General features: G+C 43.3%; 1 protein-coding gene across 6 annotated transcripts in view; it reads left to right on the top strand.

Moving 5' to 3' along the window:
* dennd1a (DENN domain containing 1A) overlaps positions 1 to 18,882 on the top strand; it is a 492,710-nt gene that overhangs the window by 429,293 nt on the left and 44,535 nt on the right. For 4 of the 6 annotated variants that reach the window (XM_033048631.1, XM_033048628.1, XM_033048629.1 and 1 more), the window contains one exon: positions 14,222 to 14,278. The exons of the other annotated variants lie outside the window; for them this stretch is intronic. In XM_033048631.1, coding sequence (XP_032904522.1) covers positions 14,222 to 14,278 — 57 coding nt within the window. The remainder of the gene's footprint in view (positions 1 to 14,221; positions 14,279 to 18,882) is intronic. 6 annotated transcript variants of the gene reach the window in all.

Here is an 18,882-nt window from a genome sequence, read left to right as displayed (position 1 = left end):
CGCTCAGCACATCATCGGTGCCCCGCTCCCTGCCATGGATGCCCTCCACCGCAAACGGTGTCTGAGACGGGCCGGGAAAATCATCAAGGACCTCTCTCACCCTAACCATGGACTATTTGCCCTCCTCCCATCAGGGAGGCGGTACAGGAGCCTCAGCTCTCGCACAAGCAGGCTGAGGAACAGCTTCTTCAACAACACCATTACACTGCTAAACTCAAAGTCCCGTCGCTAGCTATCTTTAGACTCTCCCATTTGTATACATTTATTTGCCTATGTACCAGTTTAATTCATCCACAGTCCACACATTGTTAACCAGTATTTTTATTTGTATTTTTATTTTGTACTTTTATTTTTATTTCTACTATCTTGCACTATGACCAGACGCTAAACTGCATTTCGTTGTACCTGTACTCGTATTTGTGCAATGACAATAAAGTTGAATTGAATTGAATTGAAAGTGGGATAACACGGAACTGGTGTGAGCAGGTGATTGGTGGTTGGCGTGGCGTCTGGGCTGAAGGACCTGTCTCCATAAAGTATCTTTCAATTCAATTCAACATTTTGAGGGTTTAGGCAGCTTGAGTAGCAAAGACCTGTTTCCATTGGGAATAATTAAGGGCATAGATTTGAAATAATTGCAGCAGGAATTTAAAGAGAATATCGGTTGGGGCATAATCTCATGGAGAGAACTGGAAATCTGGAACTCTCTTTTTAAGAGTGCTAGAGGCAGAAATCGTCATGCAAATCTACAGAGGAAGCACTGGGAAGTGAGATTCAGCTGAATATGAATACAATGGGCTGAATAGTCTCCTGTCCCAACGAATTCAGTGGAGCAAACCCAAACCCTTAACTTAACTCCCATTGATTTTCAGGAGAGTTAGCAGAAAATAAACATAACAACAAGCCACAGAAGGAAATTGATTGTGAACAAAACCTAGACAGTCATGTCAATACTACATCAGCATGTTCAATACTACAGTTAAGGGAGAGAGAGAGATTGTGGAAACAGGCCCTTCGGCTGATTGAGTCCACATCGACCATCAATCACTTGTTTACACGTGTCCTGTGTTATCCCACCTTCGCATCCACTCCTTATACACTTGCTGTTAGCAAGTTTGTCTGATGAACGAATGAATGGGAGCAGTCCCTCCTCACACTGGTTGCCCATTTAATCTCCAGAAGACCTCATCCTTTCTGTAGCTGTCCCCTGTCTCATGCCTTGTCATTGCGGTCTTACTTTCCCCTTTGCTTCCCTGTACTACCAGTTAAGTACTTTTCAAGTCTAGTCACTGGTTTAATGAAGGACATAGAGCAGTGAGCTACACACAGCCAGATCCTGGGCACCGGTTCTTGGGACAGTGGAATTTGTCAAAGTGGGACAGGGTGCGGCTGGGTAGGATGGGTCCAATGTCCACAGGAGATGTTTGTCAGTGTTGTTAAAGAAGGTTTAAACTAGTGGACCAGGAGCATGGGTACCTCAGCAGGCAGTTGGAGAAGAAGAACACAGCAATAGAAATGGAAGAGAAAAATTAAAGGCAAAAGGGGAAGTAGTTAGAGAATAAGTAGTCAGCATGGACTGGGTGGGCTGAAGAGCCAGTTTCCACACTATATGTGTGAATTACTCAATGGCTCCAAGAAGCAAATAGTGTTGCAGCAGACCCAAGAGATGGGGTGGGGTAGGAAGGCTGGTAAAAAAAGAGAGAAAAATCATGTAAGAAACAAGATAAAAGCAACTAAATAGTAGCATGTAGGGATAAATAGGTATGATAAAATAGTCATTGCAGAGGCAATGTTACTGGGATAACAAAGCTGAGAACACAAGCTCTAGGGAAATTTGGGGAAGGACAGGTGAGAAAGAAAAGATGCTGTGGAGACTCTGCCAAATAGAAATTAAATAAGTACATCAGTCTGAACAAGGCCCCCGGCCAAATTATCATCCATCCATTCCCTCCACAGATGCTGCCTGACCTGCAGAGTTTTGCTTAAGTACAATGTAGTTTTAGAGAAATAAAGTTGGATAGAAAATAAAAATGCAAGGAAAATAAGACAGTGGTAGACGTGGTGTGTAGACCTCCAGACAGTAGCTTTAATGTAGAAACAGGAATCAATCAAGAAATAACGTGACGTGTACAAAAAAAGTAGCACATTCATCTTGGGTGAGATGAGTTTATGTGAGATGAGATTCATGGAGATGAGGTTAATCAGTTTGGGAATAGTCGCCGCAAGAAAGAATTCCCAGTGGGCATTCAGGAGGGTTTTGTACATGTTAAACAGACAACCCTAGAACTGGCATTTTTGGATCTGGTAAGGGAAAATGAGGCAGGTCCGATAAATAATACAAGAGTTAAGGATCCCCTGCAAAGTACCATGATAAGATTTAGCACTTGGCTTCAGAATGAGACACTTGAGTTTGAAACTACTAGGTTAAACAAAGGAAACAGGAAATGAGGATACAGTTGGGTAAAATGCTCAGGTCAAGTAGAACAACAAGTAAGACATCTGGTGGCAGAGGTTTGAGGAGATCATTCAGGACTCCAGCGAAATATATGAGATGTGGGTGATCCAGCCATGGAACTAGGAGCTGAAGGAGACAACACAGCAGGTGACAAAAGTTAATGGTATTCCCAAGACTCGGATAAATTCAGAATCCAGCAAAGAAGGACGAAAATATTAACCAAGAAAGAGAAAATGAATTAATGAGGCCAAATTAGTGTGGAATTTAAAAACTTAAACTTGTTTAAGTTGATCATAGAAAGGGAGAGAGTCAAAGTGACTCTTAGATAATGAGACTGTATAGATTATTATGGGATAATAATCAAGGAAATAGCAGAGTTGTTAAACAAATATTTGGTATAGATCTTTACAGTAGGTGGTAAAACCACTATGTACTACTGTGTAGAATGTCAGCATAATGGCGATGGCTTTTGGATAGGCATATGGATATGCAAGGAATTGGGGGGGGGGGGGGGGGGGGGGTATTGATTATGTTCAGATAGATAAGAAATTTACTTTTCATCATGTTATGCACACGAGCTCCGTATCTGAGGAAGGATGTGCCGGCTCTGGAGAGGGTCCAGCGAAGGTTTACAAGATTGATCCCAGGAATGAGTAGGTTAACCTATGATGAGCGTTTGTCGGCACTGACCCTGTACTCGCTGGAGTTTAGAAGAATGATGGTGGAAAGTGAAAGGCTTGGATAGCGTGGATGTGGAGAGGAAGTTTCCATTAGTGGGAGAGTCTAGAACTAGAGGTCATAACCTCAGAATTAAAGGACGTTCCTTAGGAAGGAAATGAGGAGAAATTTCTATTGTCAGAGGGTGGTGAATCTGTGGAATTATTTGCCACCGAAGGCTGTAGAGGCCAAGTCAGTGGATATTTTTAAGGCAGAGATAGATAGATTCTTCATTACTACAGGTGTCAGAGGTTATGGGGAAAAGGCAGGAGAATGGGGTTAGGATGGATGGTGGAGTAGACTTGATGGGCCAAATGGCCTAATTCTACTCCTATTCCCTATGATCTTATGACATTGTGGGAAGAAGGGCCTGTTCTTGTGCCTTTACTGTTCTATGTTACATGTGTACAGTACACAATCCAGTATACACAGTAAATACTTAAAAATGCAGGATCAGAATACCATTACAGTCTGAACTAATGGAGCCAAAGCCTCCTGGTGGTATCCATCCAAGGATCTTAAAATAAATGGTTGCAAAAATAGTGAATTCTTTAGTTGTAATGTTCCAAAATGTCTCCTTAGATTCTGGAGTGGTACCAAAAGATTGAAAATTGACCAATATTCAAAACGGGCGAGAGACAAAATATAAGTCTCTCTGCCCATCGTCTATCACTGGCAAAATGTTATTAAAGTAATCTGATCCTACCTACATGAACAAGGCCATTTTTAATCCATCTCTGCTTCAGTAGTTTTCTGTCACCCAGATAGAAGCAGTGAAGTACAATGAAGTAGCGATAGAGTTTTTAAGAAGGAACTGCAGATGCTGGAAAATCGAAGGTAGACAAAAGTGCTGGAGAAACTCAGCGGGCGCAGCAGCATCTATGGAGTGAAGGAAATAGGCAACGTTTCGGCCCGAAACGTTGCCTATTTCCTTCGCTCCATAGATGCTGCTGCGCCCGCTGAGTTTCTCCAGCACTTTTGTCTACCTAGCGATAGAGTTTCCTGGTGCCATGTAAATGTTAGACTTTAGAGACTTTAGTGATACAGTGTGGAAACAGGCCCTTCGGCCCGCTCCAACCAACGATAACCCTGTACACCAGCACTATCCTACACACTTGGGGCAATTATCAGAAGCCAATTAACCTACAAACCTGTTTATCTTTGGAATGTGGGAGGAAATCGGAGGACAAGGTGAAAACCCACGCAGTCACAGAGAGAACGTACAAAATCAGTACAGACAGCACCCGTAGTCAGCATCGAACCCAGTTCTCTGGTGCTACAACGCAGCAACTGAACCGCTGCGCAACTGTGTCCACCTATATCCATACTATGTTTCATGAACTAGAAATGAAAAGTTCTAACAGTGCTACGGAAACACCTGAACAAAAGTGATGCACAGTCTGAGGGAAGTTAATTAAAAATGTTTAAATGACTACGTGCATGAATCCAGCTTTAAGGTTCTCGGAGCAACAGAATGACTTTGAGCTTTTCACTTAATCTGTAGATGTTTCATTATAAAGTGGTGCAGGAGAAAGGGTGAGATGTCTCACTGCTTTGGAAGACATGATACTTTGCAAGCGTTTGAGAGGAACTGGCTTCCAGTGCTCAGGTGAACTTCATTGATAATTATTTTCATGTAAGTGCAGACAGGCAAGGGGATTGAGTTGCCACTGCTAATACCTTCTATCGTTTGTGACACTAGCTCACTCCATTCATGTTGGATTTCATTATTAATTTGACTTCCACTGACTATAATGTACTTGAGTCTGATGAAGGGTGCCTGAAACGTCACCGATCCATGTTCTCCAAGGATGCTGCCTGACCCGCTGAGTTACTTTGTGTCTGGTTTTTGTAAAACAGCATCTGCGGTTCCTTGTTCCTACATTTTGACTATCATGTACAGTAGAATTGCCATTGAACAGCATGGAAAATAGAGAATGTCTCTGTAGTGAGGTTCACATGATAGTCAAGTATCATTGAACCATCAAAAATAATGTCATGGTTCTTCTAAATAACATTCCCTATTCTGGGGCATAAGGCAAGTGCCAAACAAGTATTTTGCAAATGTCGGATCATTTCTTTATAAAAATCAACAGACAAATCAAGCAGTCCTTTGAGTGTACAAATGAGGATCAAATCCCTGTTGAAGGCTCCTTTTACAAAGGTGTTATCAAGCAAAGGTTCACTTTTACATCTGAATCAAAATCTTTATGTGAAGACAGGAGGAAGCAGGCACAGCTCCACAACCCTTGTTGCCCACACCAACCCCTCTCTACTGTATCCCTTTCTCAGGTTTACTCATTGTAATTACCGCATGCTTCAGGGAATCGCAGTATTGGTAGCTTAGTCTGGAGGAGAGCGTTTCCAATGCAAGAATTCTCTCCCCATGCAACAATTCAAATTCATCTGTATTTTCCAGTGAATTGACCTCTGGAAAATCACAGCCTGGACCCTTAGCAGGCTATACCCTGTTTCATTACACAAACAAAATGAAAGAAAATTGAATTTCTATTGGGCCTCTCGTGGCATCATTACGCACTTTTGAAATGCAGTCCATTGTGCTCGCGTGTAACTTAATGCAGGTTTGAATCGCGGTTTTAGCACGGCACGGTGAAGTTTATTGTTTGGCGGCTGCAACAGTCAATTATGAGCAAGTATTAAACCTTCCTCATTGATTCTCAAAATGCTGTCGTCTTCAGTGACGCAGTTGTAAAATCAGCAAGAGCGAAGCTGCCCATTCCCCCACCTTGGATTGCAAATGTGAGGCCATCAGCTGCCTAGTTCTTGGTGTTTGAGAAGTTTAAAATTATGCAAGCAGTCATGTGCCAGAGGTGCCCTTGAGGGTTTTACTCCCTGAATTTCCAGCAGTTACTCTTCGTTAGGAGCCTGGCGATGTTTAATAAGGAGGTTAGGCTGCTGGCACCTCCAGTGCTTATTTGTTCTAGGAGGGCTCCAGGGCTGATGCAGGAAGCAGATCGGCCAGAGCTGATCATTACAGGGGCATGCGCTGCTGTGAATAAAAATGTCACAGGATTTCTGTCCTAAGCAGTGGAAAATGTCATTCCTGTCAAGCAGATATTACAGGACTAGCGTGTAGTCAGTGCAAATTGGTTGGTTGCATGTTCCCCGAGTTTTTGACATCCTTAGATTAAGTCTGAAGAGAAACAATGTTGACCTATTTATCTGTTATTGCTGATGTATATTCTTTTTTGCATGAAAAGGCATTTGTCAAATACTAATTAAAAAATTTTTGGAAAAAAAAAAGTGAAGTAGGGGTGATTTGTTCGTGCTGACAGCAAGTATTTGACTAACCGATACAAGTGGGATATTGCAGGTGATTTTAGTTATACCCCAAACACTGATAATGAGGGTTTTTAATGGCGCACGGATTGTCCAGCCAGGACCAAGCTGAATGCTTTAGTCCCGACTAACCAAAGAAGAAGAAATCCAAACAGTGTCTTTTGTTAATGATTGAGATAGAGAAATGGGAAGGAAAAATCTGAATGTTTATATTTGCCTTTCACGTCCCTTTTAGAACATCCCAAAACACAGAGGAAATTCTGAAGTACTCACCTTTGTAATGTAGAAACTAGGGACTGCAGATGCAGGATTACAACATTTCTCTCTTCAATAAACATACCTCCTGTTAGTCTGTGGGTCAGAGGGACCTGCCGTGCACCCTCCCTATGACCCTACTTCTTGGGTGTCATTTTGTTCACTGGTATCTCTTCTGTCGGAAAATGATGTTCCCAAGAAAAAAACTCATTTGGACTATGTTTATTAACTCCTTATTTCAATCGATGTCAAAATTGTGTTTTTTTCACACTTTGCCCTCTTTCTTGTGGCCCTCCTCCATCATCCTACGTCAACCGGAAAGCAAATCCAGATTTTCGTGTGCAGCAGTGGACGCAAACGGGATCATGGCCCCCAATATATCCTCTTAAAAAGTGCATTTTCACTCATGATACATGCGCCTTCCTCCTCTCCTGAGGCTGCCAAATATGAATTCCTGCTCACATCCTTGAGTAAATGTTGAGGCAGCTTACAACGTCTAACATTTTTACTTTAATTGACGGAATCAGCCAGTGTAGGCCGTGTAAATTTGCATGAACCAAAATGTGAACAACAGGGAAAGACAGATCGGTACTCTTCTCAACACTTTTTTTTCCTTAAAGGACAGCCCACAGTGTATTTCAACTATTTTCCTTTTGGTGTGATTCAGCAAGGTTGAGACAGCAAACAGGGCTGAGCTTATTTGCAGTTCATATATCCATCTGCAGCTTTGGCATCCTGTAGTCCTTAACTTCCTGACACTCACTCAGAAGAGTTGCTATCTCCTGAAGGTTCATTCATTGCCTCTGTGACATGTGTCAGTAAACTTCAACTGCAATCTGCCAGAAGGAAATTGAAGTTTAGCTTTGGAGAACAGACCAAATACTGCAGTAGCAGGACATAGAAACATAGAAAATAGGTGCAGGAGTAGGCCATTCGGCCCTTCGAGCCATATGATCATGGCTGATCATTCAAAATCAGTACCCTGTTCCTGCTTTCACCCCATATCCCTTGATTCAGTTACCCCTAAGAGCTCTATCTAACTCTCTCTTGAAAACATCCAGTGAATTCCACAGATTCACAACTCTCTGGGTAAAAAAGTTTTTCCTCATCTCAGTCCTAATAAAAAGTTTTACTCATCTCAGTCCTAATGCTGACGTACTATAGTGAACATTTAGGCTTTAAAAACTTTTTGCACAAGGAAGTGCAGAGATCCATATCCCTCCAAACCTATCCTTTTCAGTGCAGCTGGAAGATCATCTACTTGGTGAAAGGCGCTCTTTGGTCTGCCCAAAACACGCTGACGTGCCAACGGAGCGAGATTTCCACCAGGGAATGTTGCCGACTGGCCCATTGTAAACTGCAGGAATATGTGCTGAGGGACCCACTGAAGCTCAGTGCAACCAACGCCAAGGCTCTGTGTAAGGGTGCTTGTTCTACAGACGACCACAGTCTAGGGTCCTTTCACTGCTGTACATTAAGGGGCAGAGTCCAGTGGGGACTCATCAAACAGGGGAAGGGATATTACCCCAGGGGGGCACACGAGTGGTACTGGTGCGTAGTTGAAAGATGGTTGCAAACACTACTGAATATGACACTGAGAATGTAGGAGGATTTTGTGTTTTGTATATATTCTTATTCTGAATAATATGTATTTTTGTTAATAAAAAAACTCTATTGGCGACCAGTTACAGAAGCATGTGCTCTGTGAAGAGGGAGTCGCCTGCCCTTAAGACCTTGAGAACAAATGATGAAAATTTAAAAACTAACAAAGAAAATAATTCTCCAAGCCATCACTTCTCTGACCGCCACCCCCCCCCCCCCCGCCCCCGCCCCCCGCTTCCTAAAATAAAACTTATTTTTAAACTAAATATTTAAAGGGAAAAAGAAAGTCTGCTTGCTGTAACTATCGGTCAGCATTGATTCATTACAAGCACAAAAGTGCTGGAGGAACTCAGCAAGTCAGGCAGCATCCATAGGCAAGATGTTGGGTTGGGACCCATTGCACCTTTGTAATGGGGGAGAAGGCTGGAAAAAAGGTGGGTGTAGGGCAAATGCTGCCTCATCCCCTGAGTTACTCCAGCACATTGTGTTTAACTCAAGATTCCAGCATCTGCAGTTCCATGTCTTCATGATTTAGAGTCAGAGTCATACAGCATGGAAACAGGCCCTTCGGCCCAACTTGCCCACACCGACCAACATGTCTCATCTATACTAGTCCCACTTGCCTGTATTTGGCCCAAATCCCTTAACCCTATCCTTTCCACGTACCTGTTTGTCTAAATGTTTCTTAAACGTGATAGTATCTGCCTCAACGTCCCCCTCCAAGAGTGCATTCCGTACGCCACCACCCTTTGTGTAAAAAAGTTACCCCTAAGGTTCCTATTCCCCCCCCGCCCCTCCCCCCGTCACCAAAACCTATGTTCTCTGGTTCTTGATTCCCCTACTCTGGGCAAGAGACTGTGCGTTTTACCCGATCTATTCCTTTCATGATAGACACAAAATGCTGGACTAACTCAGCGGGACAGGCAGCATCTGTGGAGAGAAGGAATGGGTGATGTTTCGGGTCGAGACCATTCATGATTTTTGTACACTTCTATAAGATCACCCCTCATCCTCCTGCGCTCCACGGTTTCCATTCCCAGCCTGCTCAACCTCTTCCGATAGCTCAGGCATGTTTTAGTTATTTTGTGTTCCAAAACTACGAAGGCACATTGCTGGACATATACTGGTTTTATTAGGCCTGGCTACATCTCCTTGACTGTTACTCTGAAGGGTACAATTAAATAAAGACCAGGGAAGATCAGTGACTTTTCACTGAATTAAATTTTCATTGTTGCAGAGATTTGGATGATCTGTAGTGCAGCCCTTTCTTTTAATCTAACACACTTCACTGAGTATCTCAGCTATTAAGGCAGTAGAGATGATATTAGCACGACTGCAGCCACTGTGATTCACAGACTGAGGCAGATTACTAATAAATCCTTTCAAGCTTCAGTGGAAATAGACATTTTTTTTCCTCAGGTTTTATTGGTAAGCTGCTCATAGTAACAATTAATTAATGTTGCTGGAAGCAGATGGCACTGTATCATTTATGTTATGTTAATGCTTTAAATGATTCTTTGCATATTTATAATGCTGAATTATAAACTGGAATATAAGAATCATAGGCTTGACTGAGGGTTAAAACAATTAATAGCATATTTACACCCAAAGTTACCTTTGTCCTCTGCTGATTTTATTATTTTTTAAATAAAATAAGGGTGGTACGGCTGACGGAGCTGCTGCTTCATTGCGCCAGAAACCCAGGTTCAATCGTGACCTCGAGTGCTGTCTGTGCGGAGTTTGTACGCTCTCCCCTGTGACCGCGTGGATTTCCTCCGGGTGCTCCGGTTTCCTCCCACATCCCAAAGACGTGCGGGTTTATAGGTTAATTGGCCTCTGTAAATTGTACTGGTGTGTAGGGAGTGGTTGCAAAAGTGGGATAACATAGAAGAATCTGAAAAAGGGTCTCGACCCGAAACGTCGCCCATCCTTTCTCTCCAGAGATGCCGTCTGACCCAATGAGTTACACCAGCACTTTGTGTTTATCTCTATACACACTATATAGATCGAGGGTGGGCCAAAGGTCCTGTTTCCATGCTAAAGATAGACACAAAAAGCTGGATAACTCAGCGGGTCGGGTAGCATCTCTGGAGAAAAGGAATAGGTGACATTTCAGGTCGGGACCCTGTTTCCATGCTAAATCCAGGTGAAATCTGACCCTTTTGAGTTTGTAGATGAAGTCCCAAAGCATCGCTGGAATGAGAGCGTTTCCCCAATGACCTCAGTCTTCACACCATGGCGTACAAAATGGGTTGTGTGAAAACCCTGCTTCCACCTGCTTGTGTTCCAGGCATTTTAGAGCCCTTTGCAGCAGAGACAGAGAAAACCACTGCCTGCCCTTTAGAAGAATTAAACCAAATAATTCAGCCAAATGCCTTGCAGGGGTAACAAAAACACTGGAAGAACTCAGCAGGTCAAGCAGCAACTGAGGAGGCAAAAGGTTTTACGTTTTTGAGTCAAATCACTGCATTAGGATTGAGAGAGAAGTCTGAGTCTGTGGCGATATGAGGGAGAGTAGATGAGAGGCTGGTTGATAAGAGGTGGAATCAGATCGGGAGGGGATAATGGGAAGATGGGATCAGGTGAGGGGAGGGAGTGGAGAGATGGACAGAGGTGAACATCAAGGTGGACAGGTGAGTGTGTATGGGGGAAGGTACCAGGGATGTTGGTTACCTGAAATATGAACGTGCTGTTTCATACCGTTTTATTGTAAGCTACCCAAGCTAGGTTTAGGTTCATTTTTGTCACGTAACAAGGTAAAGTGAAAAGATTTGTTTTGCATGCTATACAATCAGATCAGATAATACTATATATCTATAATACTATATACCTAATCTGAGGAAAGACATTCTTGCCATAGAGGGAGTACAGAGAAGGTTCACCAGACTGATTCCTGGGATGTCAGGACTTTCATATGAAGAAAGACTGGATAGACTCGGTTTGTACTCGCTAGAATTTAGAAGATTGAGGGGGGATCTTATAGAAACTTACAAAATTCTTAAGGGGTTGGACAGGCTAGATGCAGGAAGATTGTTCCCGATGTTGGGGAAGTCCAGAACAAGGGGTCACAGTTTAAGGATAAAGGGGAAATCTTTTAGGACCGAGATGAGGAAAACTTTTTTCACACAGAGAGTGGTGAATCTCTGGAATTCTCTCCCGCAGAAGGTAGTTGAGGCCAGTTCATTGGCTATATTTAAGAGGGAGTTAGATGTGGCCCTTGTGGCTAAAGGGATCAGGGGGTATGGAGAGAAGGCAGGTACAGGATACTGAGTTGGATGATCAGCCATGATCATATTGAATGGCGGTGCAGGCTCGAAGGGCCGAATGGCCTACTCCTGCACCTATTTTCTATGTTTCTATATATATATATATATACAATTAAGTCAAACACAAGGACAATGGGTAGAGCATCGGGGAAGATACAGAGTGCAGAATATAGTTTTCAGTGTTGTAGTGGCATCAGTCCATAGACAAAGCCCAACAATTACAATGAGGTTGAGGTGAATCAGAAAGTACCCTTCCTATACGGCCGCCTATTTCCTTCGCTCCATAGATGCTGCCTCACCTGCTGAGTTTCTCCAGCTTTTTTGTCTACCCACCTTATGGAAGGACCGTTTAGAAGTCTGATAACAGAAGGGAAGAAGCTATTCCGAAGTCTGGTGGTGCGCGCTTTCAAGCTTCTGTTCCTTCTGCCTGACTGAAGCGGGGGTGGAGGGGGAAGAAGGAATGACTGGCATGTAACAAGTCTTCGAATATGAAATGTTGTTCTTCAAATTTGCGTTTGGCCTCTCTGTAGCAAAGGTGAAGGTCAAGTTTCCAATCCAAATTTCCAATGAGATAATTTGTCACTGATTTCATGAGTTCATAAGATGTAGGAGCAGAATTAGGCCATTTGGCCCATCGAGTGTTCTCCGCCATTCAATCATGGCTGATCCATCTTTCTCTCTCATCTCCATTCTCCTGCCTTCTCCCCATAACCTTTGACACTCTTGCTAATTAAGAATCTGTCAATCTCTGCCTTAAAAATACCCAATGTCTTGGCCTTCGCAGCCATCTGTGGCAATGAATGCCACAGATTCACCACCCTCTGACTGAATACTTAAACCACCCAGACTGCAGTTCAATTAAAAATCAGCTTGCTTGGAAGTAGAAGCCCAGCAGCCAATCTTTACCAGTGAACAGAGTGCATCTAACGTAGCAATCTCCCATCAATGTTAAAGCTTGCGTTTGATGTGCTGAAAATCAACAGGTGGCTGTCCAAGGCAGGAGCTGGAGCTAAACTCGCGTTCAGGAAGGCAGTCCCCAGTGAGTGGATACCCAAAGGCTCCTGCAGCTGGGATAGCAGTGTGGTGAAAGGTGACTGTCTACGCAGATGTTTGTCTCGATTTAAGAACATGAGACAATGGGAATAGTAGTATGCCCCTCACGCCCACCCCCACCATTCAATATGGTCGCTGGTGACCTGCCCCAGGTCTCGTCTCCTCTTCTCCACCAGTTCCCCAGAGCCCTCTGTTTCCTGAGCTAAATACCAAAATGTATCTCCTCCCCTTTACAACCATTGTGTGGTGGCATAGTGTCATGGGAGCTGCACCATGGCACAGCAGTAGAGCTGCTGCCTCATAGCACCTGAGACCAGGGTTTGATCCTGACCTCGGGTGCTGTCTGTGTGGAGTTTGTACCTTCTCCCTGTGAGAGCCATCATTAGACTGAGAGTCAGGAGGAGAAAAGGAGGAGATAACGTTTCGGGTCAAGACCATTCATCAGACAGAGAGTCGGGCTGGAGAAAAGGACTCGGTGGTGTTTCGAGTCGGGGAGAAATGGAGTAGGTGACATTTCGGGTCGGGGAAAAAAGGAATAGGTTCTCCGGAGATGCTGCCTGACCCGCTGAGTTACTCCAGCATTTTGTGTCTATCTTCTGAGTTTTAAAAAAAGTGAGTCCTGTACCCAGATTAGGAATAACAAATGGAGACGAAACAGAGGTGTTAGGTGAATTATTTGTGGGCAGATCATCCTTTAAAATAGAGTAAACGGGATAGGGAGAGTTGGGGGTAAAGAGGTTGTATATTGCATTCTCAGCCGATGCATGGGAGTTAGGCGAGACCTCATCTTAGAGGAGGCCAGTATCAGCGTTTTGATTTAAAGCCATCTTCTGCTCTCACTCACGACTGTTGAGGTATTACAATCACAGCAACCTTGCTAAATCGTGAGACTTAATGATGGGGAACCCATGCAAGGGGTAACAAAAATCCAAGTTGGATAATATGGTCATTTCAGGTTCGAGGACCAGTAACGACTGACGTTCTGGGCTGTTCTTGTGTGAAGAGTGGATGTCAACACAGTAACATAACGTAATTGACAGATCAGCCTGCAAGCTTCACAGAAATGGAAAAGCAATCCAAATAAATGCTATGCGGGAGAGTTGCAAGCTTTATGCACACAAAACCAAAGCAGACTTAAATCATGATGTCTGCAGGAGCTACTTAATTTGATGAGCATACTCTTGATTTGAATAAAAATAATTGTGGATTTCTGCAGTTTTGCATGGAAGTGGCATATCTTACAAAATTATGTATATGTATGTAAGAATTCTCTATTGCGCGTTCTGACTGTCTGGCTCTTTATTCCTTGCTCTCTAATTACAGATAATGCTCCTCCAAAAGTTGCCACAGGATAAATTATTTAAAAATATGTAAGAGTTTGTTTTAGCTGGAGCCTATTGTGTCAGATCAAGTTCTTCGCATTAGTACACAGATCCTGGCTAACGCCCTCCCAAATGTGTGCAGATTTCAAGTTTGTGTTTTATTATAAGCTGCTTTTTTTGGGGTTTATTTTTGCTTTTCATTGAATTGAAGGGTGATTTGTTCTGATGTTTAAGTTTCCACTTTGATACAGCCAGAGAGAGTCCCTCCACCTCGCCCACCTCCACCAAAGATAAACTCTGCTTCACCCGTGAGTAGAACCCAAGTTGTGTACTTCCTTCATTATCTTAACACCGCCTGAAGTTGCTTTGCTGATTCTACTCACCCTTCTCTACGGCTTTGTGCTGCCTGGCCCTGTGCCAAGCTCGTTTTTGTTTCCCTCTCAGAACAGGTGTAAAACTCTTTCATCCTGTTTTTCTTAATATCTACCTGTGTTTGGTGCTGATTGGCATGAGGATAAAGTCACCGAGGATGCAACTAATTAAATTGCCATAGAACCCTGGGCAGCGTCAGTGCATCTGACGTGGGACTCTTTAGCATCTAGATACGAAACTAACCTCCACTGCATGTGTGGATGTGGCACTTTGTGTTTGTACACAGGAATCGTGCATGTTGTACATGCTCAGAGGTGGCCTAACCTTCTAACTGGGCTAATTACATATTTATTATGTAATCTACAATATTCATAAGGTGTGCAGTGTTCTTATATATCTGTGTGTGTGTGTGTGTGTGCTTGTGCGTGTGTGTGTGTGTGTGTGTGTGTGGTGCTGTGTACCTTTGGCACGTTAGGAAGAGTGTTTTGTGCTAATGTTTTAACAAGTGTTCGGGGGGATGTTTTCAATCACTATTTGCTCCGAGTTTTTTTTCTGAAAGCCAGCAGGGCTAGCTGCACATTATGACTGACCAGTGGACGCTCAGACTGAGCTCTACACACTTAAACCGCTACCATAGGAAAATGGAGTTAATGTGACGAAGTGGTGTAACCAGTGAAGCAAAACATGCCTTTACAGAATAACATGACAAGATGACAATCAATCGGTGTGCTCCCTATCTCAGGCACGCGGAGGCCAAGGGCTCCTTCTTCGGGAGGGAAGGGTGATCAGGGACAGAGCCGTGTAATCAGAGGACCGGGAGCAGGTAATCTGTCAGTACGTCAACTGTAGAATGGGTCTCAGCCTAGCACAGCTTAAGAATGCAGAATGTACTTGACTCCTAAGGACATAGTAGTCTTCTCTTATTAGACACGCCAAACAAGGAACATGCAAGCAGTACCACCGCTCAAAATGTGTACACAGCTGGTAAGTTTAAGAAAAGACAATGATAGTTGTCACAGGACATGGCAGGCCAAGTGCATTGTTAGCAAAACACCAAGTGCTGGAGCAACTTCGCAGGTCAGGTAGCATCTGTGGAGGGAAATGGATAGGTGACGTTTCGGGTCGGGACCCTTCTTCAGACGAAATGGATAGGCGACCTCAAACGTTGCCTAACCATTCACTCAACTGATGCTGCCTGAGCGGCTGAGTTACTCCAGCACTTTGTGTTTTGCTCGAGACGCCAGCATCTGTAGTTTCTTTGTATCTCCAGATTATATCGTATTCCACCTCAGGAAATCTGCGATGATCTGTCTGTTTGAACCACCGCAGACCATGTAGTTGATGCTGTCGTCATGATCTCTTCCAACTCTGTGACCTAACAGATTGCAACAATAGAATAAGCCACAAGATGTGTATCTGGAGTGACACAGGCCTGACCTTGTGTACTGTTTCACTTAAAAGACATTAGCAAACTCTATAGATTTATGGCAGTTAAATAGTTTCATATTAAGTGATCCCGCCCTTTGACTCCTAATTCATACAGTTAACAGAGTCTAAACTCAACACGATTTCAAACCGCAGGCCCATTGCATCAGTAATATAATCACTTTATTAGTTACACCCAAAATAACATCTTTTTTTAAAAACATCACGTGCGGGGCAAGATTTTTTCACAGAGAGTAGTGGGTGCCTGGGATGGTGGTGGAGGCAGCACGTTGCTACCTAAGTGGCATTTAAGAGACTTTTAGCTAGGCCCAAGGACATGGAGGGAATGGATTACGTACAGGCAGAGGGGATTAGTACAACTTGGCATCACGTTCAGCATAGGCATGTGCAGTACTGTTCCATGTTTATAACATTTTTATTCTTGGATTCTAATTCCTTGGTTCAAAAAAATTAACTCTAATTGTTGCTAAAATATTACTCTCCAATTTATTGAGACTTTTCAAATGTTTGATGAAATATAATCACAAACAAAAATTAAAAATAACACGGCCAATCATGTCAATTGCTCCATCAGCTCTTTCAATATCAGTTTGTTTTTTGAGCTCGTAACCCTCTTAGAATGCTACCTTTGAGAATGGTTAAAGAGTGTGCAATGCTCAGCAAGCAAGTCACAAGCAGTGTGCAGAGTTTCTAGCAACCCATTAGCCGTAGCAGTAGGGGACTGAGCCGATTAGCTGGCTGGGATGGGGACAAAGTTGACCCTTTGCCCTGAGCTCGGCAGTCTTCTCTTAATCCCAACCCTCAGAAGGACAGTTGCACTAATATTAACTGAAACCTGCATTGAAAGAAATGCAAAAGCCAAAATTATGTCAATTAACTGAGACAAAAATTAATGGACTCCTGTTCCTGGTACAAGAGGCTTCATTTACATTGGGTTTTGCAGTTGGCTCTGGTCCCTTACACTGGCCACATTCTGCTGGCTCCATTTGGTCCATCTCAGTAGGATGAAGCTTGAATACTGGAATGTGGTCGTATAACCATATATATGAAAGAACAATCTAATTGTGCTGGAACAGGGGTAGATAATGTGGCTCCACACTCGTACAGTGCCATTTCTGCAAAATCTTTTTGAATAATTGTTTAAAAGACACAGCATGGAAATAGTCCACACTGACCATTTACCACACGTTCGTACCAGTTCTATGTTAATCCACTTTCGCATCCACTCCCTAAGCACCAGGGGCAATTTTCACCTGTTTTGGGCAGCACGGTGGTACAGTGGTAGAGTTGCTGCCTTACAGCGCCAGAGACCTGGGTTCGGTCCTGACAATGGGTGCTGTCTGTACTTAGTTTGTACGTTCTCCCCATGACCTGCATGGGTTTTCTTTGCATGCTTCCGTTTCCTCCCATATTCGAAAGACTTAAAGGATTGTAGGTTAATTGGCTTTGGTAAAAATTGTAAATTGTCCCTCGTGTGTAAGATAGTGTTAGTGTGCAGGGATCGCTGGTCGGCGTGGACTTGGTGGGCCTGTTTCCGTGTTGTATCTCTAAACTAAAACTAAACTAGTACAATACCATTTCTGCCAAACATCTTTTTGATTGAAATAGGCCCTTTGGCCCATCGAATCCACATCGACCATTTTTCACTCGTTCACGCCAGTTTAATGTTATTCCACTTTCGCATCCACTCCCTAAACACTAGGGGTAATTTACATCCGTCTCTGTCTATCGCAACAAGACTAGCAGCAGGAGGAAGACATTTGGCAACTCATGCCTGCTCTGCCAGTCAATAACGACATCCGTGTCAGAGGTTCTGTCAATGAAAGTGGTTGCGATGGGCCTTACAACTCCTGTGATGCGGTGGACCACATCACTTTTCCTGTTCCTGTTCTATCTGCAAGATGGTGGTGGACAGGGGGTGAGAGCAGCCTCACTGGAAGCAGATCCCTCCACTGCTCTGCACATGCCCACTTAATGCCACTGTTCCCTCATAGACTTTTAGCAATGTTGTGAGGTGAAGCACCGAGGATAGTAAAATAGAAACAAAGAGTCAGGTTTAGAGAGATGAAGAAAACTGTTAAAATGAAGTTGAGGATGTAGCCGTCCAGGTGAATGAGCATCCTCCCCATGAAGGCCCCGACTATTCTTGCGAGCTTTTATATTGCAATCCTTTGCAAAATGATCTTGCATTTGTCTTTAACCATCTCCATTTTGATGTTTAGGACAGAAAAGTGTTATCATCAGGTCGAGACCCCAGCTGATCATTTGAAGTTTTTGTGGTTGGCATTAGAGATCGCATCTTAATTCCCTAATAGAAACATAGAAACATAAAAAATAGGTGCAGGAGTAGGCCATTCGGCCCTTCGAGCCTGCACCGCCATTCAATATGATCATGGCTGATCATCCAACTCAGTATCCTGTACCTGCCTTCTCTCCATACCCCCTGATCCCTTTCGCCACAAGGGCCACATCTAACTCCCTCTTAAATATAGCCAATGAACTGGCCTCAACTACCTTCTGTGGCAGAGAATTCCACAGATTCACCACTCTCTGTGTGAAAAATGTTTTCCTCATCTCGGTCCTAAAAGATTTCACCCTTATCCTTAAACTGTGACCCCTTGTTCTGGATGACCCCTTGTTCTGGATCCAAGCACATAATGTATGTGATGTGCTTGGATGATCGACAACCTCTATGTGTGCAGGAATTATGGCAGCAAAGTTAATGTTGGGTACAGCTCAGCTACAACGTAGAGAATTAAGAGGTAAATGTTTACATCGGGAAAATATCCTCTTTGTAAATTCAACCTGTTTCAGTAGAAGGATTCCGACCCGAAATGATGCCCATCTATCTCCTCCAGCGATGCTGCTTGACCTGTTAAGTTATTCCAACACTTAGTGGGATTTTAAAAAAAAACAGCACCTGTAGTTCCTTTTTTTATATTTCTTTCATATTCTGCGATTATTAGAAACAGGATTTAAAGATACAAGTAGTGAATTAAAAGGACACTACAATCCTGACGATTTAAATCATACACAATATAACCGATCTATTAGACTAAAAAAAATAAAATACACTTTGCTTAATTAGTTAATG

Source organism: Amblyraja radiata, chromosome 32, assembly GCF_010909765.2.
Source record: "Amblyraja radiata isolate CabotCenter1 chromosome 32, sAmbRad1.1.pri, whole genome shotgun sequence".
NCBI classification, from domain to species: domain Eukaryota; kingdom Metazoa; phylum Chordata; class Chondrichthyes; order Rajiformes; family Rajidae; genus Amblyraja; species Amblyraja radiata.
Note: the sequence above shows the minus strand (reverse complement) of the source record. Positions and strands in the feature narration are given on the sequence as shown.